We start from the raw sequence: 23,161 nt of genomic DNA, 5'->3' as shown, positions 1-23,161 counted from the left end.
CTCCTTTCTCAACCCTCCTTTCTCTCTCTCCTCCTCTCCTTTCTCTCCTCTCCTTTCTCTCTCCTCTCCTTTCTCTCTCCTTTCCTCTCCTCTCCTTTCTCTTCCTCTCCTTTCCTCTCCTTTCTCTCCTCCCTTTCCTCTCCTTTCTCTCTCCTCTCCTTTCTCTCCTTTCTCTCCCTCTCCTTTCTCTCTCCTCTCCTTTCTCTCTCCTCTCCTTTCTCTCTCCTTTCTCTCTCCTCTCCTTTCTCTCTCCTTTCTCTCTCCTCTCCTTTCCTTTCTCTCCTCTCCTTTCCTCTCCTTTCTCTCTCCTCCTCTCTTCCTCTCCTTTCCTTTCTCTCTCCTCTCCTTTCCTCTCCTTTCTCTCTCCTCTCCTTTCTCTCCTCCTCTCCTTTCTCTCCTTTCTCCTCTCTCTGCAGTCAGAGGACATTCGTCTGGAACCAGAGTTGTATGACGTGTAAGACGGACATCGGGAGGCTCTGCTCCAACGTGGTGTTCGGTAACGCTCAGATGATGGAGTGTTTAAAGGACAGGAAGAAGCAGCTGTCTCAGCAGTGTCACCAGAGGGTGTTTAAACTACAGGAGGGAGAGATGCTGGATCCAGAACTGGACTACCAGCTCATGAGGGTCTGCAAGCAGATGATTAAGGTGAGGGAGGGGGGTGCGGTGTGACTGTGGTGAGGGGGACGCCCCCGTGTGGCTGTGGTGAGGGGGGGACGCCCGTGTGGCTGTGGTGAGGGGGACGCTCCCTCTGGCTGTGGTGAGAGGGGGACGCCCCGTGTGGCTGTGGTGAGGGGGGGACGCCCCCGTGTGGCTGTGGTGAGGGGGGACGCCCCCGTGTGGCTGTGGTGGGGGGGACGCCCCCGTGTGGCTGTGGTGAGGGGGACGCCCCCGTGTGGCTGTGGTGAGAGGGGGACGCCCCCGTGTGGCTGTGGTGAGGGGGGGACGCCCCGTGTGGCTGTGGTGAGAGGGGGACGCCCCGTGTGGCTGTGGTGAGAGGGGGACGCCCCGTGTGGCTGTGGTGAGAGGGGACGCCCCGGAGCGGTGTGGCTGTGGTGAGAGGGGGACGCCCCGTGTGGCTGTGGTGAGGGGGGACGCCCCCGTGTGGCTGTGGTGAGGGGGACGCCCCGTGTGGCTGTGGTGGGGGGCCCCGTGTGGCTGTGGTGGGGGGACGCCCCGTGTGGCTGTGGTGAGAGGGGACGCCCCGGTGGCTGTGGTGGGGACGCCCCCGTGTGGCTGTGGTGGGGGGACGCCCGTGTGGCTGTGGTGAGAGGGGGACGCCCCGTGTGGCTGTGGTGAGGGGGACGCCCCGTGTGGCTGTGGTGAGAGGGGACGCCCCGTGTGGCTGTGGTGAGAGGGGACGCCCCGTGTGGCTGTGGTGAGAGGGGGACGCCCCCGTGTGGCTGTGGTGAGAGGGGGACGCCCGGTGGCTGTGGTGAGAGGGGGACGCCCCGTGTGGCTGTGGTGAGAGGGGACGCCCCGTGTGGCTGTGGTGAGAGGGGGACGCCCCCGTGTGGCTGTGGTGAGAGGGGGACGCCCGTGTGGCTGTGGTGAGAGGGGGACGCCCCCGTGTGGCTGTGGTGAGAGGGGGACGCCCCGTGTGGCTGTGGTGGGGGGCGCCCCGTGTGGCTGTGGTGAGAGGGGGACGCCCCGTGTGGCTGTGGTGGGGGGCGCCCCCGTGGCTGTGGTGAGGGGGACGCCCCGTGTGGCTGTGGTGAGGGGGACGCCCCGTGTGGCTGTGGTGAGAGGACTGTGGCTGTGGTGGGGGGCCCCGTGTGGCTGTGGTGAGAGGGGACGCCCCGTGTGGCTGTGGTGAGGGGGGACGCCCCGTGTGGCTGTGGTGAGGGGACGCCCCGTGTGGCTGTGGTGAGGGGGACGCCCGTGTGGCTGTGGTGAGGGGGGACGCCCCGTGTGGCTGTGGTGAGAGGGGGACGCCCCGTGTGGCTGTGGTGAGAGGGGGACGCCCCGTGTGGCTGTGGTGAGAGGGGACGCCCCCGTGTGGCTGTGGTGAGGGGGACGCCCCCGTGTGGCTGTGGTGAGAGGGGGACGCCCCGTGTGGCTGTGGTGAGAGGGGACGCCCCTGTGGTGAGAGGGGGACGCCCCGTGTGGCTGTGGTGGACGCCCCGTGTGGCTGTGGTGAGAGGGGGACGCCCCGTGTGGCTGTGGTGAGGAATCTCTCTATCAGCTGTGAGACATCTTGGGTATCTCTGTATCAGCTTTGCACATCTCGATTTGGGGATTTTCTCAAGCTCTGTTAGTTAGATGAAGATTGCTGTTCACTGCAACTCCCAAGTCTTTCCATAGATGTTCAATGGGATTCAAGTCTGGGCTCTGGCTGGGCTCTGGCTGGGCTCTGGCTGGGTTCTGGCTGGGTTCTGGCTGGGTTCTGGCTGGGCTCTGGCTGGGTTCTGGCTGGGCTCTGGCTGGGCTCTGGCTGGGCTCTGGCTGGGCTCTGGCTGGGCTCTGGCTGGGCCACTCGAGGACTTTCAGAGACATGTCCCGAAGCGCTCAGGACCTGAGACTGGGGTGAAGGTTCACCTTCCAACAGGACAACGATCCTAAACACACAGCCAAGACAACACAGGAGTGGTTTTGGACAAGTTTCTCTCTGTCTGTCTCTCTGTCTGTCTCTCTGTCTCTGTCTCTCTCAGCGGACGGACGTAGATGCTAAGAACATGTTAAAGAAAACTTTCTAGGCCTGTTCCCCTTACCTATCTTTAACTTGTCTCTCTCCCTCCTGTCCTCTCTGTCCTCTCTCTCTGTCCCTCCTGTCCTCTCTCTCTCTGTCCCTCCTGTCCTCTCTCTCTGTCTCTCCTGTCCTCTCTGTCCTCTCTCTCTCTGTCCCTCCTGTCCTCTGTCCCTCCTGTCCTCTCTCTCTCTGTCCCTCCTCTCCTCTCTTTCTCTGTCCCTCCTCTCCTCTCTCTCTCTGTCCCTCCTGTCCTCTCTGTCCCTCCTGTCCTCTCTGCCTGTCCTCTCTCTCCATGTGTCAGCGGTTCTGTACAGATGTGGATGCTAAGAACATGCTGCAGTGTCTGAAACAGAACAAGAACTCTGAACTGATGGATCCCAAGTGTAAACAGATGATCACCAAGAGACAGATCACACAGAACACAGGTAACACACACTGTAACACACTCTCACACAGAACACAGGTAACACACACTCTCACACACACACACACACTCTCACACAGAACACCGGTAAAACACACTCTCAACACACACACACTCTCACACAGAACACAGGTAACACACACTGTAACTCTCACACAGAACACAGGTAACCCACACTCTTACACACACACACATTCTCACACACACACACACACACACACACAGAACACAGGTCACACACACACTCACTCTCTCACTCTCTCACACAGAACACACATTCTCTCACGGGTAACACACACTCTCACACAGGTAACACACACACTCTCACAGTGAACACAGGTAACACACACACTCTCACAGGTAACACACACACTCTCACAGTGAACACAGGTAACAGGTGGATCACCTGTTACCTCGAATAGAGTGACCACCTGTTACCTCTAATCTCTCCACCTGTTACCTCTAATAGATGGAGACCACCTGTTACCTCTAATAGATGGAGACCACCTGTTACCTCTAATAGATGGAGATGACCTGTTACCTCTAATAGAGGAGACCACCTGTTACCTCTAATAGATGGACCACCTGTTACCTCTAATAGATGGAGACCACCTGTTACCTCTAATAGATGGAGACCACCTGTTACCTCTAATAGATGGACCACCTGTTACCTCTAATAGATGGAGACCACCTGTTACCTCTAATAGATGGAGACCACCTGTTACCTCTAATAGATGGAGACCACCTGTTACCTCTAATAGATGGACCACCTGTTACCTCTAATAGATGGACCACCTGTTACCTCTAATAGATGGACCACCTGTTACCTCTAATAGATGGAGACCACCTGTTACCTCTAATAGATGGAGACCACCTGTTACCTCTAATAGATGGACCACCTGTTACCTCTAATAGATGGACCACCTGTTACCTCTAATAGAGGGACCACCTGTTACCTCTAATAGATGGAGACCACCTGTTACCTCTAATAGAGGGACCACCTGTTACCTCTAATAGAGGGACCACCTGTTACCTCTAATAGATGGACCACCTGTTACCTCTAATAGATGGAGACCACCTGTTACCTCTAATAGATGGACCACCTGTTACCTCTAATAGATGGACCACCTGTTACCTCTAATAGATGGACCACCTGTTACCTCTAATAGATGGAGACCACCTGTTACCTCTAATAGATGGACCACCTGTTACCGCTAATAGATGGAGACCACCTGTTACCTCTAATAGATGGACCACCTGTTACCTCTAATAGATGGAGACCACCTGTTACCTCTAATAGATGGACCACCTGTTACCTCTAATAGATGGACCACCTGTTACCTCTAATAGATGGACCACCTGTTACCTCTAATAGATGGAGACCACCTGTTACCTCTAATAGATGGAGACCACCTGTTACCTCTAATAGATGGACCACCTGTTACCTCTAATAGATGGACCACCTGTTACCTCTAATAGATGGGACCACCTGTTACCTCTAATAGATGGAGACCACCTGTTACCTCTAATAGATGGGACCACCTGTTACCTCTAATAGATGGGGACCACCTGTTACCTCTAATAGATGGACCACCTGTTACCTCTAATAGATGGACCACCTGTTACCTCTAATAGATGTACCACCTGTTACCTCTAATAGATGGACCACCTGTTACCTCTAATAGATGGACCACCTGTTACCTCTAATAGATGGACCACCTGTTACCTCTAATAGATGGACCACCTGTTACCTCTAGTAGATGGAGACCACCTGTTACCTCTAATAGATGTACCACCTGTTACCTCTAATAGATGGACCACCTGTTACCTCTAATAGATGGACCACCTGTTACCTCTAATAGATGGGAGACCACCTGTTACCTCTAATAGATGGACCACCTGTTACCTCTAATAGAGGGAGACCACCTGTTACCTCTAATAGAGGGAGACCACCTGTTACCTCTAATAGATGGAGACCACCTGTTACCTCTAATAGATGGACCACCTGTTACCTCTAATAGATGGACCACCTGTTACCTCTAATAGATGGACCACCTGTTACCTCTAATAGATGGACCACCTGTTACCTCTAATAGATGGACCACCTGTTACCTCTAATAGATGGACCACCTGTTACCTCTAATAGATGGACCACCTGTTACCTCTAATAGATGGACCACCTGTTACCTCTAATAGATGGACCACCTGTTACCTCTAATAGATGGCCCACCTGTTACCTCTAATAGATGGAGACCACCTGTTACCTCTAATAGATGGAGACCACCTGTTACCTCTAATAGATGGACCACCTGTTACCTCTAATAGATGGAGACCACCTGTTACCTCTAATAGATGGACCACCTGTTACCTCTAATAGATGGAGACCACCTGTTACCTCTAATAGATGGAGACCACCTGTTACCTCTAATAGATGGACCACCTGTTACCTCTAATAGATGGACCACCTGTTACCTCTAATAGATGGAGACCACCTGTTACCTCTAATAGATGGAGACCACCTGTTACCTCTAATAGATGGACCACCTGTTACCTCTAATAGATGGAGACCACCTGTTACCTCTAATAGATGGACCACCTGTTACCTCTAATAGATGGAGACCACCTGTTACCTCTAATAGATGGAGACCACCTGTTACCTCTAATAGATGGAGACCACCTGTTACCTCTAATAGATGGAGACCACCTGTTACATCTAATAGATGGAGACCACCTGTTACCTCTAATAGATGGAGACCACCTGTTACCTCTAATAGATGGAGACCACCTGTTACCTCTAATAGATGGACCACCTGTTACCTCTAATAGATGGAGACCACCTGTTACCTCTAATAGATGGAGACCACCTGTTACCTCTAATAGAGGAGACCACCTGTTACCTCTAATAGATGGAGACCACCTGTTACCTCTAATAGATGGAGACCACCTGTTACCTCTAATAGATGGACCACCTGTTACCTCTAATAGATGGAGACCACCTGTTACCTCTAATAGATGGAGACCACCTGTTACCTCTAATAGAGGAGACCACCTGTTACCTCTAATAGAGGAGACCACCTGTTACCTCTAATAGAGGGAGACCACCTGTTACCTCTAATAGATGGAGACCACCTGTTACCTCTAATAGATGGAGACCACCTGTTACCTCTAATAGATGGAGACCACCTGTTACCCCTAATAGATGGAGACCACCTGTTACCTCTAATAGATGGAGACCACCTGTTACCTCTAATAGATGGACCACCTGTTACCTCTAATAGATGGAGACCACCTGTTACCTCTAATAGATGGAGACCACCTGTTACCTCTAATAGATGGACCACCTGTTACCTCTAATAGATGGACCACCTGTTACCTCTAATAGATGGAGACCACCTGTTACCTCTAATAGATGGACCACCTGTTACCTCTAATAGATGGAGACCACCTGTTACCTCTAATAGATGGACCACCTGTTACCTCTAATAGATGGAGACCACCTGTTACCTCTAATAGATGGACCACCTGTTACCTCTAATAGATGGAGACCACCTGTTACCTCTAATAGATGGAGACCACCTGTTACCTCTAATAGATGGAGACCACCTGTTACCTCTAATAGATGGAGACCACCTGTTACCTCTAATAGATGGAGACCACCTGTTACCTCTAATAGATGGAGACCACCTGTTACCTCTAATAGATGGACCACCTGTTACCACCTGTTACCTCTAATAGATGGACCACCTGTTACCTCTAATAGATGGACCACCTGTTACCTCTAATAGATGGACCACCTGTTACCTCTAATAGATGGACCACCTGTTACCTCTAATAGATGGACCCACCTGTTACCTCTAATAGATGGACCACCTGTTACCTCTAATAGATGGACCACCTGTTACCTCTAATAGATGGACCACCTGTTACCTCTAATAGATGGACCACCTGTTACCTCTAATAGATGGAGACCACCTGTTACCTCTAATAGATGGAGACCACCTGTTACCTCTAATAGATGGACCACCTGTTACCTCTAATAGATGGACCACCTGTTACCTCTAATAGATGGAGACCACCTGTTACCTCTAATAGATGGAGACCACCTGTTACCTCTAATAGATGGACCACCTGTTACCTCTAATAGATGGACCAATAGATGGACCACCTGTTACCTCTAATAGATGGAGACCACCTGTTACCTCTAATAGATGGAGACCACCTGTTACCTCTAATAGATGGACCACCTGTTACCTCTAATAGATGGAGACCACCTGTTACCTCTAATAGATGGACCACCTGTTACCTCTAATAGATGGAGACCACCTGTTACCTCTAATAGATGGAGACCACCTGTTACCTCTAATAGATGGAGACCACCTGTTACCTCTAATAGATGGAGACCACCTGTTACATCTAATAGATGGAGACCACCTGTTACCTCTAATAGATGGAGACCACCTGTTACCTCTAATAGATGGAGACCACCTGTTACCTCTAATAGATGGACCACCTGTTACCTCTAATAGATGGAGACCACCTGTTACCTCTAATAGATGGAGACCACCTGTTACCTCTAATAGATGGAGACCACCTGTTACCTCTAATAGATGGAGACCACCTGTTACCTCTAATAGATGGAGACCACCTGTTACCTCTAATAGATGGACCACCTGTTACCTCTAATAGATGGAGACCACCTGTTACCTCTAATAGATGGAGACCACCTGTTACCTCTAATAGATGGAGACCACCTGTTACCTCTAATAGATGGAGACCACCTGTTACCTCTAATAGATGGAGACCACCTGTTACCTCTAATAGAGGGAGACCACCTGTTACCTCTAATAGATGGAGACCACCTGTTACCTCTAATAGATGGAGACCACCTGTTACCTCTAATAGATGGAGACCACCTGTTACCTCTAATAGATGGAGACCACCTGTTACCTCTAATAGATGGACCACCTGTTACCTCTAATAGATGGAGACCACCTGTTACCTCTAATAGATGGAGACCACCTGTTACCTCTAATAGATGGAGATGACCTGTTACCTCTAATAGATGGACCACCTGTTACCTCTAATAGATGGAGACCACCTGTTACCTCTAATAGATGGACCACCTGTTACCTCTAATAGATGGGACCACCTGTTACCTCTAATAGATGGACCACCTGTTACCTCTAATAGATGGAGACCACCTGTTACCTCTAATAGATGGAGACCACCTGTTACCTCTAATAGATGGACCACCTGTTACCTCTAATAGATGGAGACCACCTGTTACCTCTAATAGATGGAGACCACCTGTTACCTCTAATAGATGGGACCACCTGTTACCTCTCTCTTGGAGGAGTTGGTCTCAGGTCCCTCCCCTTGGATCTTCTTCTCCAATGGGTTTTGAGAAGCAGGCGAGGAAGGAGGATGCAAGGAATGGAGAGAAAAGGAATTGGGCCAGAGCCCATGTCATGTGGACCCGTAGCTCTGATATTTCTGGTTGTCTTCCTTTCTCTCAGACTACAGGTTGAACCCAATATTGAGAAAGGCCTGTAAGGCAGACATCCCTAAATTCTGTCAGCCAATCCTGAACAAGGCCAGTGATGACAGCGAACTGGAGGGCCAGGTGATTGGTTGCCTGAAGCTGAAATACGCCGACCAGCGTCTGTCTCCAGACTGTGAGGACCAGATCAGAGTGATTCTTCAGGAGTCGGCGTTGGACTATAGACTGGACCCCCAGCTACAGATCCACTGTGCTGAGGAGGTGAGGAGTGTTAATATAGACTGGACCCCCAGCTACAGATCCACTGTGCTGAGGAGGTGAGGAGTGTTAATATAGACTGGACCCCCAGCTACAGATCCACTGTGCTGAGGAGGTGAGGAGTGTTAATATAGACTGGACCCCCAGCTACAGATCCACTGTGCTGAGGAGGTGAGGAGTGTTAATATAGACTGGACCCCCAGCTACAGATCCACTGTGCTGAGGAGGTGAGGAGTGTTAATATAGACTGGACCCCCAGCTACAGATCCACTGTGCTGAGGAGGTGAGGAGTGTTAATATAGACTGGACCCCAGCTACAGATCCACTGTGCTGAGGAGGTGAGGAGTGTTAATATAGACTGGACCCCCAGCTACAGATCCACTGTGCTGAGGTGAGGAGTGGTAATATAGACTGGACCCCCAGCTACAGATCCACTGTGCTGAGGAGGTGAGGAGTGTTAATATAGACTGGACCCCAGCTACAGATCCACTGTGCTGAGGAGGTGAGGAGTGTTAATATAGACTGGACCCCCAGCTACAGATCCACTGTGCTGAGGAGGTGAGGAGTGTTAATATAGACTGGACCCCAGCTACAGATCCACTGTGGAGGAGGTGAGGAGTGTTAATATAGACTGGACCCCCAGCTACAGATCCACTGTGCTGAGGAGGTGAGGAGTGTTAATATAGACTGGACCCCCAGCTACAGATCCACTGTGCTGAGGAGGTGAGGAGTGTTAATATAGACTGGACCCCCAGCTACAGATCCACTGTGCTGAGGAGGTGAGGAGTGTTAATATAGACTGGACCCCAGCTACAGATCCACTGTGCTGAGGAGGTGAGGAGTGTTAATATAGACTGGACCCCCAGCTACAGATCCACTGTGCTGAGGAGGTGAGGAGTGTTAATATAGACTGGACCCCCAGCTACAGATCCACTGTGCTGAGGAGGTGAGGAGTGTTAATATAGACTGGACCCCCAGCTACAGATCCACTGTGCTGAGGAGGTGAGGAGTGTTAATATAGACTGGACCCCCAGCTACAGATCCACTGTGCTGAGGAGGTGAGGAGTGTTAATATAGACTGGACCCCCAGCTACAGATCCACTGTGCTGAGGAGGTGAGGAGTGTTAATATAGACTGGACCCCCAGCTACAGATCCACTGTGCTGAGGAGGTGAGGAGTGTTAATATAGACTGGACCCCCAGCTACAGATCCACTGTGCTGAGGAGGTGAGGAGTGTTAATATAGACTGGACCCCAGCTACAGATCCACTGTGCTGAGGAGGTGAGGAGTGTTAATATAGACTGGACCCCCAGCTACAGATCCACTGTGCTGAGGAGGTGAGGAGTGTTAATATAGACTGGACCCCCAGCTACAGATCCACTGTGCTGAGGAGGTGAGGAGTGTTAATATAGACTGGACCCCCAGCTACAGATCCACTGTGCTGAGGAGGTGAGGAGTGTTAATATAGACTGGACCCCCAGCTACAGATCCACTGTGCTGAGGAGGAGTGTTAATATAGACTGGACCCCCAGCTACAGATCCACTGTGCTGAGGAGTGTTAATATAGACTGGACCCCAGCTACAGATCCACTGTGCCGAGGAGGTGAGGAGTGTTAATATAGACTGGACCCCCAGCTACAGATCCACTGTGCTGAGGAGGTGAGGAGTGTTAATATAGACTGGACCCCCAGCTACAGATCCACTGTGCTGAGGAGGTGAGGAGTGTTAATATAGACTGGACCCCCAGCTACAGATCCACTGTGCTGAGGAGGTGAGGAGTGTTAATATAGACTGGACCCCCAGCTACAGATCCACTGTGCTGAGGAGTGTTAATATAGACTGGACCCCCAGCTACAGATCCACTGTGCTGAGGAGTGTTAATATAGACTGGACCCCCAGCTACAGATCCACTGTGCTGAGGAGGTGAGGAGTGTTAATATAGACTGGACCCCCAGCTACAGATCCACTGTGCTGAGGAGGGAGTGTTAATATAGACTGGACCCCCAGCTACAGATCCACTGTGCTGAGGAGGTGAGGAGTGGTAATATAGACTGGACCCCCAGCTACAGATCCACTGTGGTGAGGAGGTGAGGAGTGTTAATATAGACTGGACCCCCAGCTACAGATCCACTGTGCTGAGGAGGTGAGGAGTGTTAATATAGACTGGACCCCCAGCTACAGATCCACTGTGCTGAGGAGGTGAGGAGTGTTAATATAGACTGGACCCCCAGCTACAGATCCACTGTGCTGAGGAGGTGAGGAGTGTTAATATAGACTGGACCCCCAGCTACAGATCCACTGTGGTGAGGAGTGTTAATATAGACTGGACCCCAGCTACAGATCCACTGTGGTGAGGAGTGTTAATATAGACTGGACCCCAGCTACAGATCCACTGTGCTGAGGAGGTGAGGAGTGTTAATATAGACTGGACCCCCAGCTACAGATCCACTGTGGTGAGGAGGTGAGGAGTGTTAATATAGACTGGACCCCCAGCTACAGATCCACTGTGCTGAGGAGGTGAGGAGTGTTAATATAGACTGGACCCCCAGCTACAGATCCACTGTGCTGAGGAGGTGAGGAGTGTTAATATAGACTGGACCCCCAGCTACAGATCCACTGTGCTGAGGAGGTGAGGAGTGTTAATATAGACTGGACCCCCAGCTACAGATCCACTGTGCTGAGGAGGTGAGGAGTGTTAATATAGACTGGACCCCCAGCTACAGATCCACTGTGCTGAGGAGGTGAGGAGTGTTAATATAGACTGGACCCCCAGCTACAGATCCACTGTGCTGAGGAGGTGAGGAGTGTTAATATAGACTGGACCCCCAGCTACAGATCCACTGTGCTGAGGAGTGTTAATATAGACTGGACCCCCAGCTACAGATCCACTGTGGTGAGGAGGTGAGGAGTGTTAATATAGACTGGACCCCCAGCTACAGATCCACTGTGCTGAGGAGTGTTAATATAGACTGGACCCCCAGCTACAGATCCACTGTGCTGAGGTGGTGAGGAGTGTTAATATAGACTGGACCCCAGCTACAGATCCACTGTGGTGAGGAGTGTTAATATAGACTGGACCCCAGCTACAGATCCACTGTGCTGAGGAGGTGAGGAGTGTTAATATAGACTGGACCCCCAGCTACAGATCCACTGTGCTGAGGAGGTGAGGAGTGTTAATATAGACTGGACCCCCAGCTACAGATCCACTGTGCTGAGGAGGTGAGGAGTGTTAATATAGACTGGACCCCCAGCTACAGATCCACTGTGGTGAGGAGGTGAGGAGTGTTAATATAGACTGGACCCCCAGCTACAGATCCACTGTGCTGAGGAGGTGAGGAGTGTTAATATAGACTGGACCCCCAGCTACAGATCCACTGTGCTGAGGAGGTGAGGAGTGTTAATATAGACTGGACCCCCAGCTACAGATCCACTGTGCTGAGGAGGTGAGGAGTGTTAATATAGACTGGACCCCCAGCTCCAGATCCACTGTGCTGAGGAGGTGAGGAGTGTTAATATAGACTGGACCCCCAGCTACAGATCCACTGTGCTGAGGAGGTGAGGAGTGTTAATATAGACTGGACCCCAGCTACAGATCCACTGTGCTGAGGAGGTGAGGAGTGTTAATATAGACTGGACCCCCAGCTACAGATCCACTGTGGTGAGGAGTGTTACTGGACCCCAGCTACAGATCCACTGTGCTGAGGAGGTGAGGAGTGTTAATATAGACTGGACCCCCAGCTACAGATCCACTGTGGTGAGGAGGTGAGGAGTGTTAATATAGACTGGACCCCCAGCTACAGATCCACTGTGGTGAGGAGGTGAGGAGTGTTAATATAGACTGGACCCCCAGCTACAGATCCACTGTGCTGAGGAGGTGAGGAGTGTTAATATAGACTGGACCCCCAGCTACAGATCCACTGTGCTGAGGAGGTGAGGAGTGTTAATATAGACTGGACCCCCAGCTACAGATCCACTGTGCTGAGGAGGTGAGGAGTGTTAATATAGACTGGACCCCCAGCTACAGATCCACTGTGCTGAGGAGGTGAGGAGTGTTAATATAGACTGGACCCCCAGCTACAGATCCACTGTGCTGAGGAGGTGAGGAGTGTTAATATAGACTGGACCCCAGCTACAGATCCACTGTGGTGAGGAGGTGAGGAGTGTTAATATAGACTGGACCCCAGCTACAGATCCACTGTGCTGAGGAGTGTTAATATAGACTGGACCCCCAGCTACAGATCCACTGTGGTGAGGAGGTGAGGAGTGTTAATATAGACTGGACCCCAGCTACAGATCCACTGTGGTGAGGAGTGTTAATATAGACTGGACCCCCAGCTACAGATCCACTGTGCTGAGGAGGTGAGGAGTGTTAATATAGACTGGACCCCCAGCTACAGATCCACTGTGGTGAGGAGTGTTAATATAGACTGGACCCCCAGCTACAGATCCACTGTGCTGAGGAGGTGAGGAGTGTTAATATAGACTGGACCCCCAGCTACAGATCCACTGTGCTGAGGAGGTGAGGAGTGTTAATACAGACTGGACCCCAGCTACAGATCCACTGTGCCGAGGAGGTGAGGAGTGTTAATATAGACTGGACCCCCAGCTACAGATCCACTGTGCCGAGGAGGTGAGGAGTGTAATATAGACTGGACCCCCAGCTACAGATCCACTGTGCTGAGGAGGTGAGGAGTGTTAATATAGACTGGACCCCCAGCTACAGATCCACTGTGCTGAGGAGGTGAGGAGTGTTAATATAGACTGGACCCCCAGCTACAGATCCACTGTGCTGAGGAGGTGAGGAGTGTTAATATAGACTGGACCCCCAGCTCCAGATCCACTGTGCTGAGGAGGTGAGGAGTGTTAATATAGACTGGACCCCCAGCTACAGATCCACTGTGCTGAGGAGGTGAGGAGTGTAATATAGACTGGACCCCCAGCTACAGATCCACTGTGCTGAGGAGGTGAGGAGTGTTAATATAGACTGGACCCCCAGCTACAGATCCACTGTGCTGAGGAGGTGAGGAGTGTTAATATCGACTGGACCCCCAGCTACAGATCCACTGTGCTGAGGAGGTGAGGAGTGTTAATATAGACTGGACCCCCAGCTCCAGATCCACTGTGCTGAGGAGGTGAGGAGTGTTAATATAGACTGGACCCCCAGCTACAGATCCACTGTGCTGAGGAGGTGAGGAGTGTTAATATAGACTGGACCCCCAGCTACAGATCCACTGTGCTGAGGAGGTGAGGAGTGTTAATATAGACTGGACCCCCAGCTACAGATCCACTGTGCTGAGGAGGTGAGGAGTGTTAATATAGACTGGACCCCCAGCTACAGATCCACTGTGCTGAGGAGGTGAGGAGTGTTAATATAGACTGGACCCCAGCTACAGATCCACTGTGCTGAGGAGGTGAGGAGTGTTAATATAGACTGGACCCCAGCTACAGATCCACTGTGCTGAGGAGGTGAGGAGTGTTAATATAGACTGGACCCCCAGCTACAGATCCACTGTGCTGAGGAGGTGAGGAGTGTTAATATAGACTGGACCCCCAGCTACAGATCCACTGTGCTGAGGAGGTGAGGAGTGTTAATATAGACTGGACCCCCAGCTACAGATCCACTGTGCTGAGGAGGTGAGGAGTGTTAATATAGACTGGACCCCCAGCTACAGATCCACTGTGCTGAGGAGGTGAGGAGTGGTAATATAGACTGGACCCCAGCTACAGATCCACTGTGCTGAGGAGGTGAGGAGTGTTAATATAGACTGGACCCCAGCTACAGATCCACTGTGCTGAGGAGGTGAGGAGTGTTAATATAGACTGGACCCCCAGCTACAGATCCACTGTGCTGAGGAGGTGAGGAGTGTTAATATAGACTGGACCCCCAGCTACAGATCCACTGTGGTGAGGAGTGTTAATATAGACTGGACCCCAGCTACAGATCCACTGTGCTGAGGAGGTGAGGAGTGTTAATATAGACTGGACCCCCAGCTACAGATCCACTGTGGTGAGGAGTGTTAATATAGACTGGACCCCCAGCTACAGATCCACTGTGCTGAGGAGACCGGTCCTCTAAACCAGGCCAGACTGCTGTCCCTGAGATGGTTACTAATACACAACCCCACTGTCCTGAAGAGACCGGTCCTCTAAACCAGGCCAGACTGCTGTCCCTGAGATGGTTACTAATACACAACCCCACTGTCCTGAAGAGACCGGTCCTCTAAACCAGGCCAGACTGCTGTCCCTGAGATGGTTACTAATACACAACCCCACTGTCCTGAAGAGACCGGTCCTCTAAACCAGGCCAGACTGCTGTCCCTGAGAGATGGTTACTAATACACAACCCCACTGTCCTGAAGAGACCGGCCCCAAACTAGGCCAGACTGCTGTCCCTGAGAGATGGTTACTAATACATAACCCCACTGTCCTGAAGAGACCGGTCCTCTAAACCAGGCCAGACTGCTGTCCCTGAGAGATGGTTACTAATACACAACCCCACTGTCCTGTAGAGACCGGTCCTCTAAACCAGGCCAGACTGCTGTCCCTGAGATGGTTACTAATACACAACCCCACTGTCCTGAAGAGACCGGTCCTCTAAACCAGGCCAGACTGCTGTCCCTGAGATGGTTACTAATACACAACCCCACTGTCCTGAAGAGACCGGTCCTCTAAACCAGGCCAGACTGCTGTCCCTGAGATGGTTACTAATACATAACCCCACTGTCCTGAAGAGACCGGTCCTCTAAACCAGGCCAGACTGCTGTCCCTGAGATGGTTACTAATACACAACCCCACTGTCCTGAAGAGACCGGTCCTCTAAACCAGGCCAGACTGCTGTAAAGCATGTTCCATGTTGATAGAAGAAGGCCTTAGAAATACATTCTGAGAGCTGCAACTAGAGAATTGACATTCTCTGTCTTCCCTCTCTCTGTCTTCCCTCTCTCTCTGTCTTCCCTCTCTCTGTCTTCCCTCTCTCTCTGTCTTCCCTCTCTCTCTGTCTTCCCTCTCTCTCTGTCTTTTCTCTACCTTCCCCCCTCTTTCTCCCTCTGTTCCCTCTCCCCTCCCTCCCCCTGTCACTCCTCTAGATCCCCGGTCTGTGTGCGGAGGAGGCAGTGGCCCAGGAGCAGACAGGTCAGGTGGAGGAGTGTCTGAAGGCCAACCTGTTGAAGATCAAACATGACTTGTGTAGGAAGGAGGTGCTGAACATGTTGAAGGAGAGCAAGGCAGACGTCTTCGTTGATCCTGTCCTCCACACGGCCTGTGCCCTTGACCTCAAACACCAGTGTGCTGCCGTCACGCCGGGCAGAGGACGACGTGAGTCCCTCCCACCTGTCTGTTCACAGCCATAGGATTTAGTAATGACATAGGGGTATATACACCTTCTACACCACCATGATAGTATTTAGTAATGACATAGAGGTATATACACCTTCTACACCACCATGATAGTATTTAGTAATGACATAGAGGTATATTCACCACCATGATAGTATTTAGTAATGACATAGAGGTATATTCACCTTCTACACCACCATGATAGTATTTAGTAATGACATGGAGGTATATTTACCTTCTACACCACCATGATAGTATTTAGTAATGACATGGAGGTATATTCACCTTCTACACCACCATGATAGTATTTAGTAATGACATGGAGGTATATTCACCACCATGATAGTATTTAGTAATGACATGGAGGTATATTCACCTTCTACACCACCATGATAGTATTTAGTAATGACATGGAGGTATATTCACCACCATGATAGTATTTAGTAATGACATGGAGGTATATTCACCTTCTACACCACCATGATAGTATTTAGTAATGACATGGAGGTATATTCACCACCATGATAGTATTTAGTAATGACAAGTAGGTATATTCACCTTCTACACCACCATGATAGTATTTAGTAATGACATAGAGGTATATTCACCACCATGATAGTATTTAGTAATGACATGGAGGTATATTCACCTTCTACACCACCATGATAGTATTTAGTAATGACATAGAGGTATATTCACCACCATGATAGTATTTAGTAATGACATGGAGGTATATTCACCACCATGATAGTATTTAGTAATGACAAGTAGGTATATTCACCACCATGATAGTATTTAGTAATGACATAGAGGTATATTCACCACCATGATAGTATTTAGTAATGACATGGAGGTATATTCACCTTCTACACCACCATGATAGTATTTAGTAATGACATGGAGGTATATTCACCACCATGATAGTATTTAGTAATGACAAGTAGGTATATTCACCTTCTACACCACCATGATAGTATTTAGTAATGACATGGAGGTATATTCACCTTCTACACCACCATGATAGTATTTAGTAATGACATGGAGGTATATTCACCTTCTACACCACCATGATAGTATTTAGTAATGACATGGAGGTATATTCACCACCATGATAGTATTTAGTAATGACATGGAGGTATATTCACCTTCTACACCACCATGATAGTATTTAGTAAGGACATCTCTCTCTCTCTTTCCCCCTCCCTCTCTCCCCCTCCCTCTCTCTCTCCTTCTCTCTCTCTCCCTCCTCTCTCCCTCCTCTCTCTCTCTCCCTCCTCTCTCTCTCTCTCCCTCCTCTCTCTCCCCTACTCTCTCTCTCTCTCCCTCCTCTCTCTCCCTCCTCTCTCTCCCTCCTCTCTCTCCCTCCTCTCTCCCCTCCCTCTCATTCTCTCTCCCCCTCTCATTCTCTCTCCCCCTCTATCTCTCTCTCTCTCTCTCTCTCTCTCTCTCTCTCTCTCTCCGCTCCCTCTCTCTCTCCCTCCTCTCTCTCTCTCTCTCTGCTCCCTCTCTCTCTCTCTCCATTTCTCTCCCATCTCCCCCTCTCTTTCCCCTCTCTTTCCCCCTTCTCCCTCCTCTCTCCCCCTCCCTCTCTCCCCCCTCCCTCTCTCTCTCTCCCTCCTCTCTCTCCCCCTCCTCTCTCTCCCCCTCCCTGTCTCGCCCCCTCCCTCTCTCTCGCTCACTCTCTCTCCCTCCCTCTCTCCCTCCTTTCTCTCTCCCTCCTCTCTCTCTCTCTCTCTCTCTCCCTCCTCTCTCTCTCTCTCCATTTCTCTCTCCATTTCTCTCCTCTCCCCTCTCTCTCTTTCCCCTCTCTCTTTCCCCTTCTCCCTCCTCTCTCCCCCTCCCTCTCTCTTCCCCTCTCTCTTCCCCTTCTCCTCCTCTCTCCCCCTCCCTCTCTCTCCCCTCCCTCTCTCTCCCCCTCCCTCTCTCTCTATCTCTCCCTCCTCTCTCCCCCTCCTCTCTCCCCCCTTCCCTGTCTCTCCCCCCCTCCCTCTCTCTCTCTCCCTCCCTACCAGAGATGTCATGTCTCCTGGAGTCATTGCAGGATAAGAGAGTCCGTCTGCAGCCAGAGTGTAAGAAGAGACTCCAGGACCGCATGGACATGTGGAGCTACGCTGCCAAGGTTATTATACACTCCTTTAACCTGGCAGCTGCAGGGTTTCCCCTTTAATAACCTGGCAGCTGCAGTGGTTTCCCCTTTAATAACCTGGCAGCTGCAGGGGTTCCCCTTTAATAACCTGGCAGCTGCAGGGTTTCCCTTTAATAACCTGGCAGCTGCAGGGTTTCCCCTTTAATAACCTGGGTGCTGCAGGGGTTTCCCCTTTAATAACCTGCAGTAGTTTCCCCTTTAATAACCTGCAGTAGTTTCCCTTTAATAACCTGCAGTAGTTTCCTTTAATAACCTGCAGTGCTTTCCCCTTTAATAACCTGCAGTGCTTTCCCTTTAATAACCTGACACCTGCAGTGGGTTCCCCTTTAATAACCTGACACCTGCAGTGGGTTCCCTTTAATAACCTGACACCTGCAGTGCTTTCCCTTTAATAACCTGACACCTGCAGTAGTTTCCCCTTTAATAACCTGCAGTGGTTTCCCTTTAATAACCTGACACCTGCAGTAGTTTCCCCTTTAATAACCTGACACCTGCAGGGTTTCCCCTTTAATAACCTGCAGTAGTTTCCCTTTAATAACCTGACATCTGCAGTAGTTTCCCTTTAATAACCTGACACCTGCAGGGTTTCCCCTTAATAACCTGACATCTGCAGTTGTTTCCCCTTTAATAACCTGACACCTGCAGTGGTTTCCCCTTTAATAACCTGCAGTGGTTTCCCCTTTAATAACCTGCAGTGGTTTCCCCTTTAATAACCTGCAGTGGTTTCCCCTTTAATAACCTGCAGCAGTTTCCCTTTAATAACCTGACACCTGCAGTGGTTTCCCTTTAATAACCTGCAGTGGTTTCCCTTTAATAACCTGACACCTGCAGTTGTTTCCCCTTTAATAACCTGACACCTGCAGTGGTTTCCCCTTTAATAACCTGCAGTAGTTTCCCTTTAATAACCTGCAGTGGTTTCCCCCTTTAATAACCTGCAGCAGTTTCCCCTTTAATAACCTGACACCTGCAGGGTTTCCCCTTTAATAACATGACACCTGCAGGGTTTCCCCTTTAATAACCTGCAGTGGGTTCCCCTTTAATAACCTGACACCTGCAGGGTTTCCCTTTAATAACCTGACACCTGCAGTGGTTTCCCCTTTAATAACCTGCAGTGGGTTCCCCTTTAATTAAACCTGACACCTGCAGGGTTTCCCTTTAATAACCTGACACCTGCAGTTGTTTCCCTTTAATAACCTGACACCTGCAGTTGTTTCCCTTTAATAACCTGACACCTGCAGTGGTTTCCCCTTTAATAACCTGCAGTGGTTTCCCCTTTAATAACCTGACACCTGCAGTGGGTTCCCCTTTAATAACCTGACACCTGCAGTGGTTTCCCCTTTAATTAAACCTGACACCTGCAGGGTTTCCCCTTTAATAACCTGACACCTGCAGTGGGTTCCCCTTTAATAACCTGACACCTGCAGTGGTTTCCCCTTTAATAACCTGCAGTGGGTTCCCTTAATAACCTGACACCTGCAGTGGTTTCCCCTTTAATAACCTGACACCTGCAGTGGTTTCCCCTTTAATAATCTGCAGTGGGTTCCCCTTAATAACCTGCAGTGCTTTCCCCTTTAATAACCTGACACCTGCAGTGGGTTCCCCCTTTAATAACCTGCAGTGGTTTCCACTTTAATAACCTGACACCTGCAGTTGTTTCCCCTTTAATAACCTGACACCTGCAGTGGGTTCCCTTTAATAACCTGACACCTGCAGTTGTTTCCCTTTAATAACCTGCAGTGGTTTCCCCTTTAATAACCTGACACCTGCAGTTGTTTCCTTTAATAACCTGCAGTGCTTTCCCTTTAATTAAACCTGACACCTGCAGTTGTTTCCCTTTAATAACCTGACACCTGCAGTTGTTTCCCCTTAATAACCTGACACCTGCAGTGCTTTCCCTTTAATAACCTGACACCTGCAGTTGTTTCCCCTTTAATAACCTGACACCTGCAGTGGGTTCCCCTTTAATAACCTGACACCTGCAGTGGGTTCCCTTTAATAACCTGAAACCTGCAGGGTTTCCCCTTTAATAACCTGACACCTGCAGTGGGTTCCCCTTTAATAACCTGACACCTGCAGTGGTTTCCCTTTAATAACCTGCAGGGTTTCCCCTTTAATAACCTGACATCTGCAGTGGTTTCCCCTTTAATAACCTGACACCTGCAGTGGTTTCCCCTTTAATAACCTCTAATAATTCCCCACCCCCAGGTGGTGACCTCCCCCTCTAATAATCCCCCCTCAAGTGGTGAACTCCCCTCTAATAATCCCCCTGCAAGTGGTGAACTCCCCTCTAATAACCTCCCCCAGGTGGTGACCTCCCCTATAATAATCCCCCCAGGTGGTGACCTCCCCTCTAATAATCCCCCCAGGTGGTGACCTCCCCTCTAATAATCCCCCCAGGTGGTGACCTCCCCCTCTAATAATCCCCCCAGGTGGTGACCTCCCCCCTCTAATAACCCCCGGGTGGTGACCTCCCCCTCTAATTACCCCCAGGTGGTGACCTCCCCTATAATAATTCCCCCTGACAGGTGGTGACCTCCCCTCTTAATAATCCCCCCAGGTGGTGACCTCCTCTAATAATCCCCCAGGTGGTGACCTCCCCCTAATAACCCCCCCCGGGTGGTGACCTCCCTCTAATTATCCCCCCCCAGGTGGTGACCTCCCCTATAATAATTCCCCCCCCTGACAGGTGGTGACCTCCCCCCTCTAATAATCCCCCAGGTGGTGACCTCCCCTCTAATAATCCCCCCAGGTGGTGACCTCCCCCTCTAATAATCCCCCCAGGTGGTGACCTCGCCCTCTAATACCTCCCTCTCTCCCCCAGGTGGTGACCTCGCCTCTAATAATTCCCTCTCTCCCCCAGGTGGTGACCTCCCCCTCTAATAATCCCCCCAGGTGGTGATCTCCCCTTTAATAATCCCCCAGGTGGTGACCTCCCTCTAATAATCCCCCAGGTGGTGACCTCCCCCTCTAATAATCCCCCCAGGTGGTGACCTCCCCTAATAACCCCGGGTGGTGACCTCCCCCTCTAATTACCCCCCCAGGTGGTGACCTCCCCCTATAATAATTCCCCTGACAGGTGGTGACCTCCCCCTCTAATAATCCCCTTCGGGTGGTGACCTCCCTCTAATTATCCCCCAGGTGGTGACCTCCCCTATAATAATTCCCCCTGACAGGTGGTGACCTCCCTCTAATAATCCCCCAGGTGGTGACCTCCCCTCTAATTACCCCCCCAGGTGGTGACCTCCCCTATAATAATCCCCCCCTGACAGGTGGTGACCTCCCCTCTAATAATCCCCCCCAGGTGGTGACCTCCTCTAATAATCCCCCCAGGTGGTGACCTCGCCCTCTAATACCTCTCTCCTCCCAGGTGGTGACCTCCGCCTCTAATAATTCCTCTCCCCCCAGGTGGTGACCTCCCCCTCTAATAATCCCCCCCCAGGTGGTGATCTCCCTCTAATAATTCCCCCAGGTGGTGACCTCGCCTCTAATAATTCCATAATTCCCCAGGTGGTGACCTCCCCTCTTAATTCCCTCTCTCCCCCAGGTGGTGACCCCGCCCTCTAATAATTTCCTCTCCCCCCAGGTTGTGACCTCGCCCTCTAATAATTTCCTCTCCCCCCAGGTTGTGACCTCGCCTCTAATAATTCCCTCTCTCCCACCCAGGTGGTGACCTCGCCCCTCTAATAATCCTCCAGGTGGTGACCACCCCTCTAATAATTCCCCTCTCCCCCAGGTGGTGACCTCCCCTCTAATAATTCCCCCCAGGTGGTGACCTCCCCCTATAATAATCCCCCTGACAGGTGGTGACCTCCCCTCTAATAATCCCCCCAGGTGGTGACCTCGCCTCTAATAATTCCCTCTCTCCCCCAGGTGGTGACCTCGCCTCTAATAATTCCCTCTCTCCCCAGGTGGTGACCTCCCCTCTAATAATCCCCCCCCAGGTGGTGACCTCCCCCTCTAATAATTCCCCCAGGTGGTGACCTCACCCTCTAATAATTCCCTCCCCCTCCAGGTGGTGACCTCCCCCTCTAATAATTCCCCTCTCCCCCAGGTGGTGACCTCCCCCTCTAATAATTCCCCTCCCCCCAGGTGTTGACCTCCCCCTCTAATAATTCCCTCTCTCCCCCAGATGGTGACCTCGCCCTCTAATAATTCCCTCCCCAGGTGGTGACCTCCCCTAATAATTCCCTCTCTCCCCCCAGGTGTTGACCTCCCCCTCTAATAATTCCCTCTCTCCCCCAGGTGGTGACCTCGCCCTCTAATAATTCCCTCTCTCCCCCCAGGTGGTGACCTCCCCCTCTAATAATCCCCCCCAGGTGGTGACCTCCCCCTCTATTAATCCCCCCAGGTGGTGACCTCCCCTCTAATAATTACCTCTCTCCCCCCAGGTGGTGACCTCCCCTCTAATAATTCCCTCTCTCCCCCCAGGTGGTGACCTCCCCCTCTAATAATTCCCTCTCTCCCCCAGGTGGTGACCTCGCCCTCTAATAATTCCCTCCCCAGGTGGTTACCTCCCCTCTAATAATTCCTCTCCCCCCCCAGGTGGTGACCTCGCCCCCTCTAATAATTCCCTCTCCCCCAGGTGGTTACCTCCCCTCTAATAATTCCCTCTCCCCCCAGGTCGCTCCAGCAGAGGGTTTTTCAGACCTTGCAATGCAAGTGATGACCTCCCCCTCTAAGAACTACATCCTGTTTATAATCTCCCTGGGGGTGATTGTCCTCTTCCTGGTCGGCCTGCTGTGTGGACGCATCACCAAGAGAGTCACCAGGGAACTGAAGGACAGGTAGAGAGGGGGGATGAACGGACCTCCC

At 51.0% G+C, this 23,161-nt stretch overlaps 1 protein-coding gene across 1 annotated transcript; it reads left to right on the top strand.

Annotated features, from left to right (window-relative positions):
- Positions 1–447: 447 nt before the first annotated feature.
- LOC135552299 (Golgi apparatus protein 1-like) lies at positions 448–23,142 on the top strand. Its single transcript, XM_064983843.1, has 6 exons — positions 448–645; positions 2,988–3,111; positions 8,627–8,871; positions 15,954–16,182; positions 18,216–18,322; positions 22,970–23,142. Exons 1-6 carry the CDS (start codon positions 448–450, stop codon positions 23,135–23,137), a joined length of 1,071 nt encoding a protein of 356 aa, XP_064839915.1. The 3' UTR covers positions 23,138–23,142.
- Positions 23,143–23,161: the final 19 nt, after the last annotated feature.

The sequence above is a fragment of the Oncorhynchus masou genome, chromosome 2, assembly GCF_036934945.1.
Source record: "Oncorhynchus masou masou isolate Uvic2021 chromosome 2, UVic_Omas_1.1, whole genome shotgun sequence".
Classification (NCBI taxonomy): Eukaryota; Metazoa; Chordata; class Actinopteri; order Salmoniformes; family Salmonidae; genus Oncorhynchus; species Oncorhynchus masou.
The sequence above is the reverse complement of the archived record's forward strand: the minus strand, read 5'-3'. Positions and strand labels throughout refer to the sequence as shown.

Excerpts from the sequence above, each read along its gene's own strand:
- LOC135552299 (XM_064983843.1), top strand. The coding sequence starts at position 448 with ATGACGTGTAAGACGGACATCGGGAGGCTCTGCTCCAACGTGGTGTTC. Across the intron at positions 3,112-8,626 it reads ACAGATCACACAGAACACAG|ACTACAGGTTGAACCCAATA; the intron begins GTAACACACACT and ends CCTTTCTCTCAG. Across the intron at positions 18,323-22,969 it reads TGTGGAGCTACGCTGCCAAG|GTCGCTCCAGCAGAGGGTTT; the intron begins GTTATTATACAC and ends CTCTCCCCCCAG.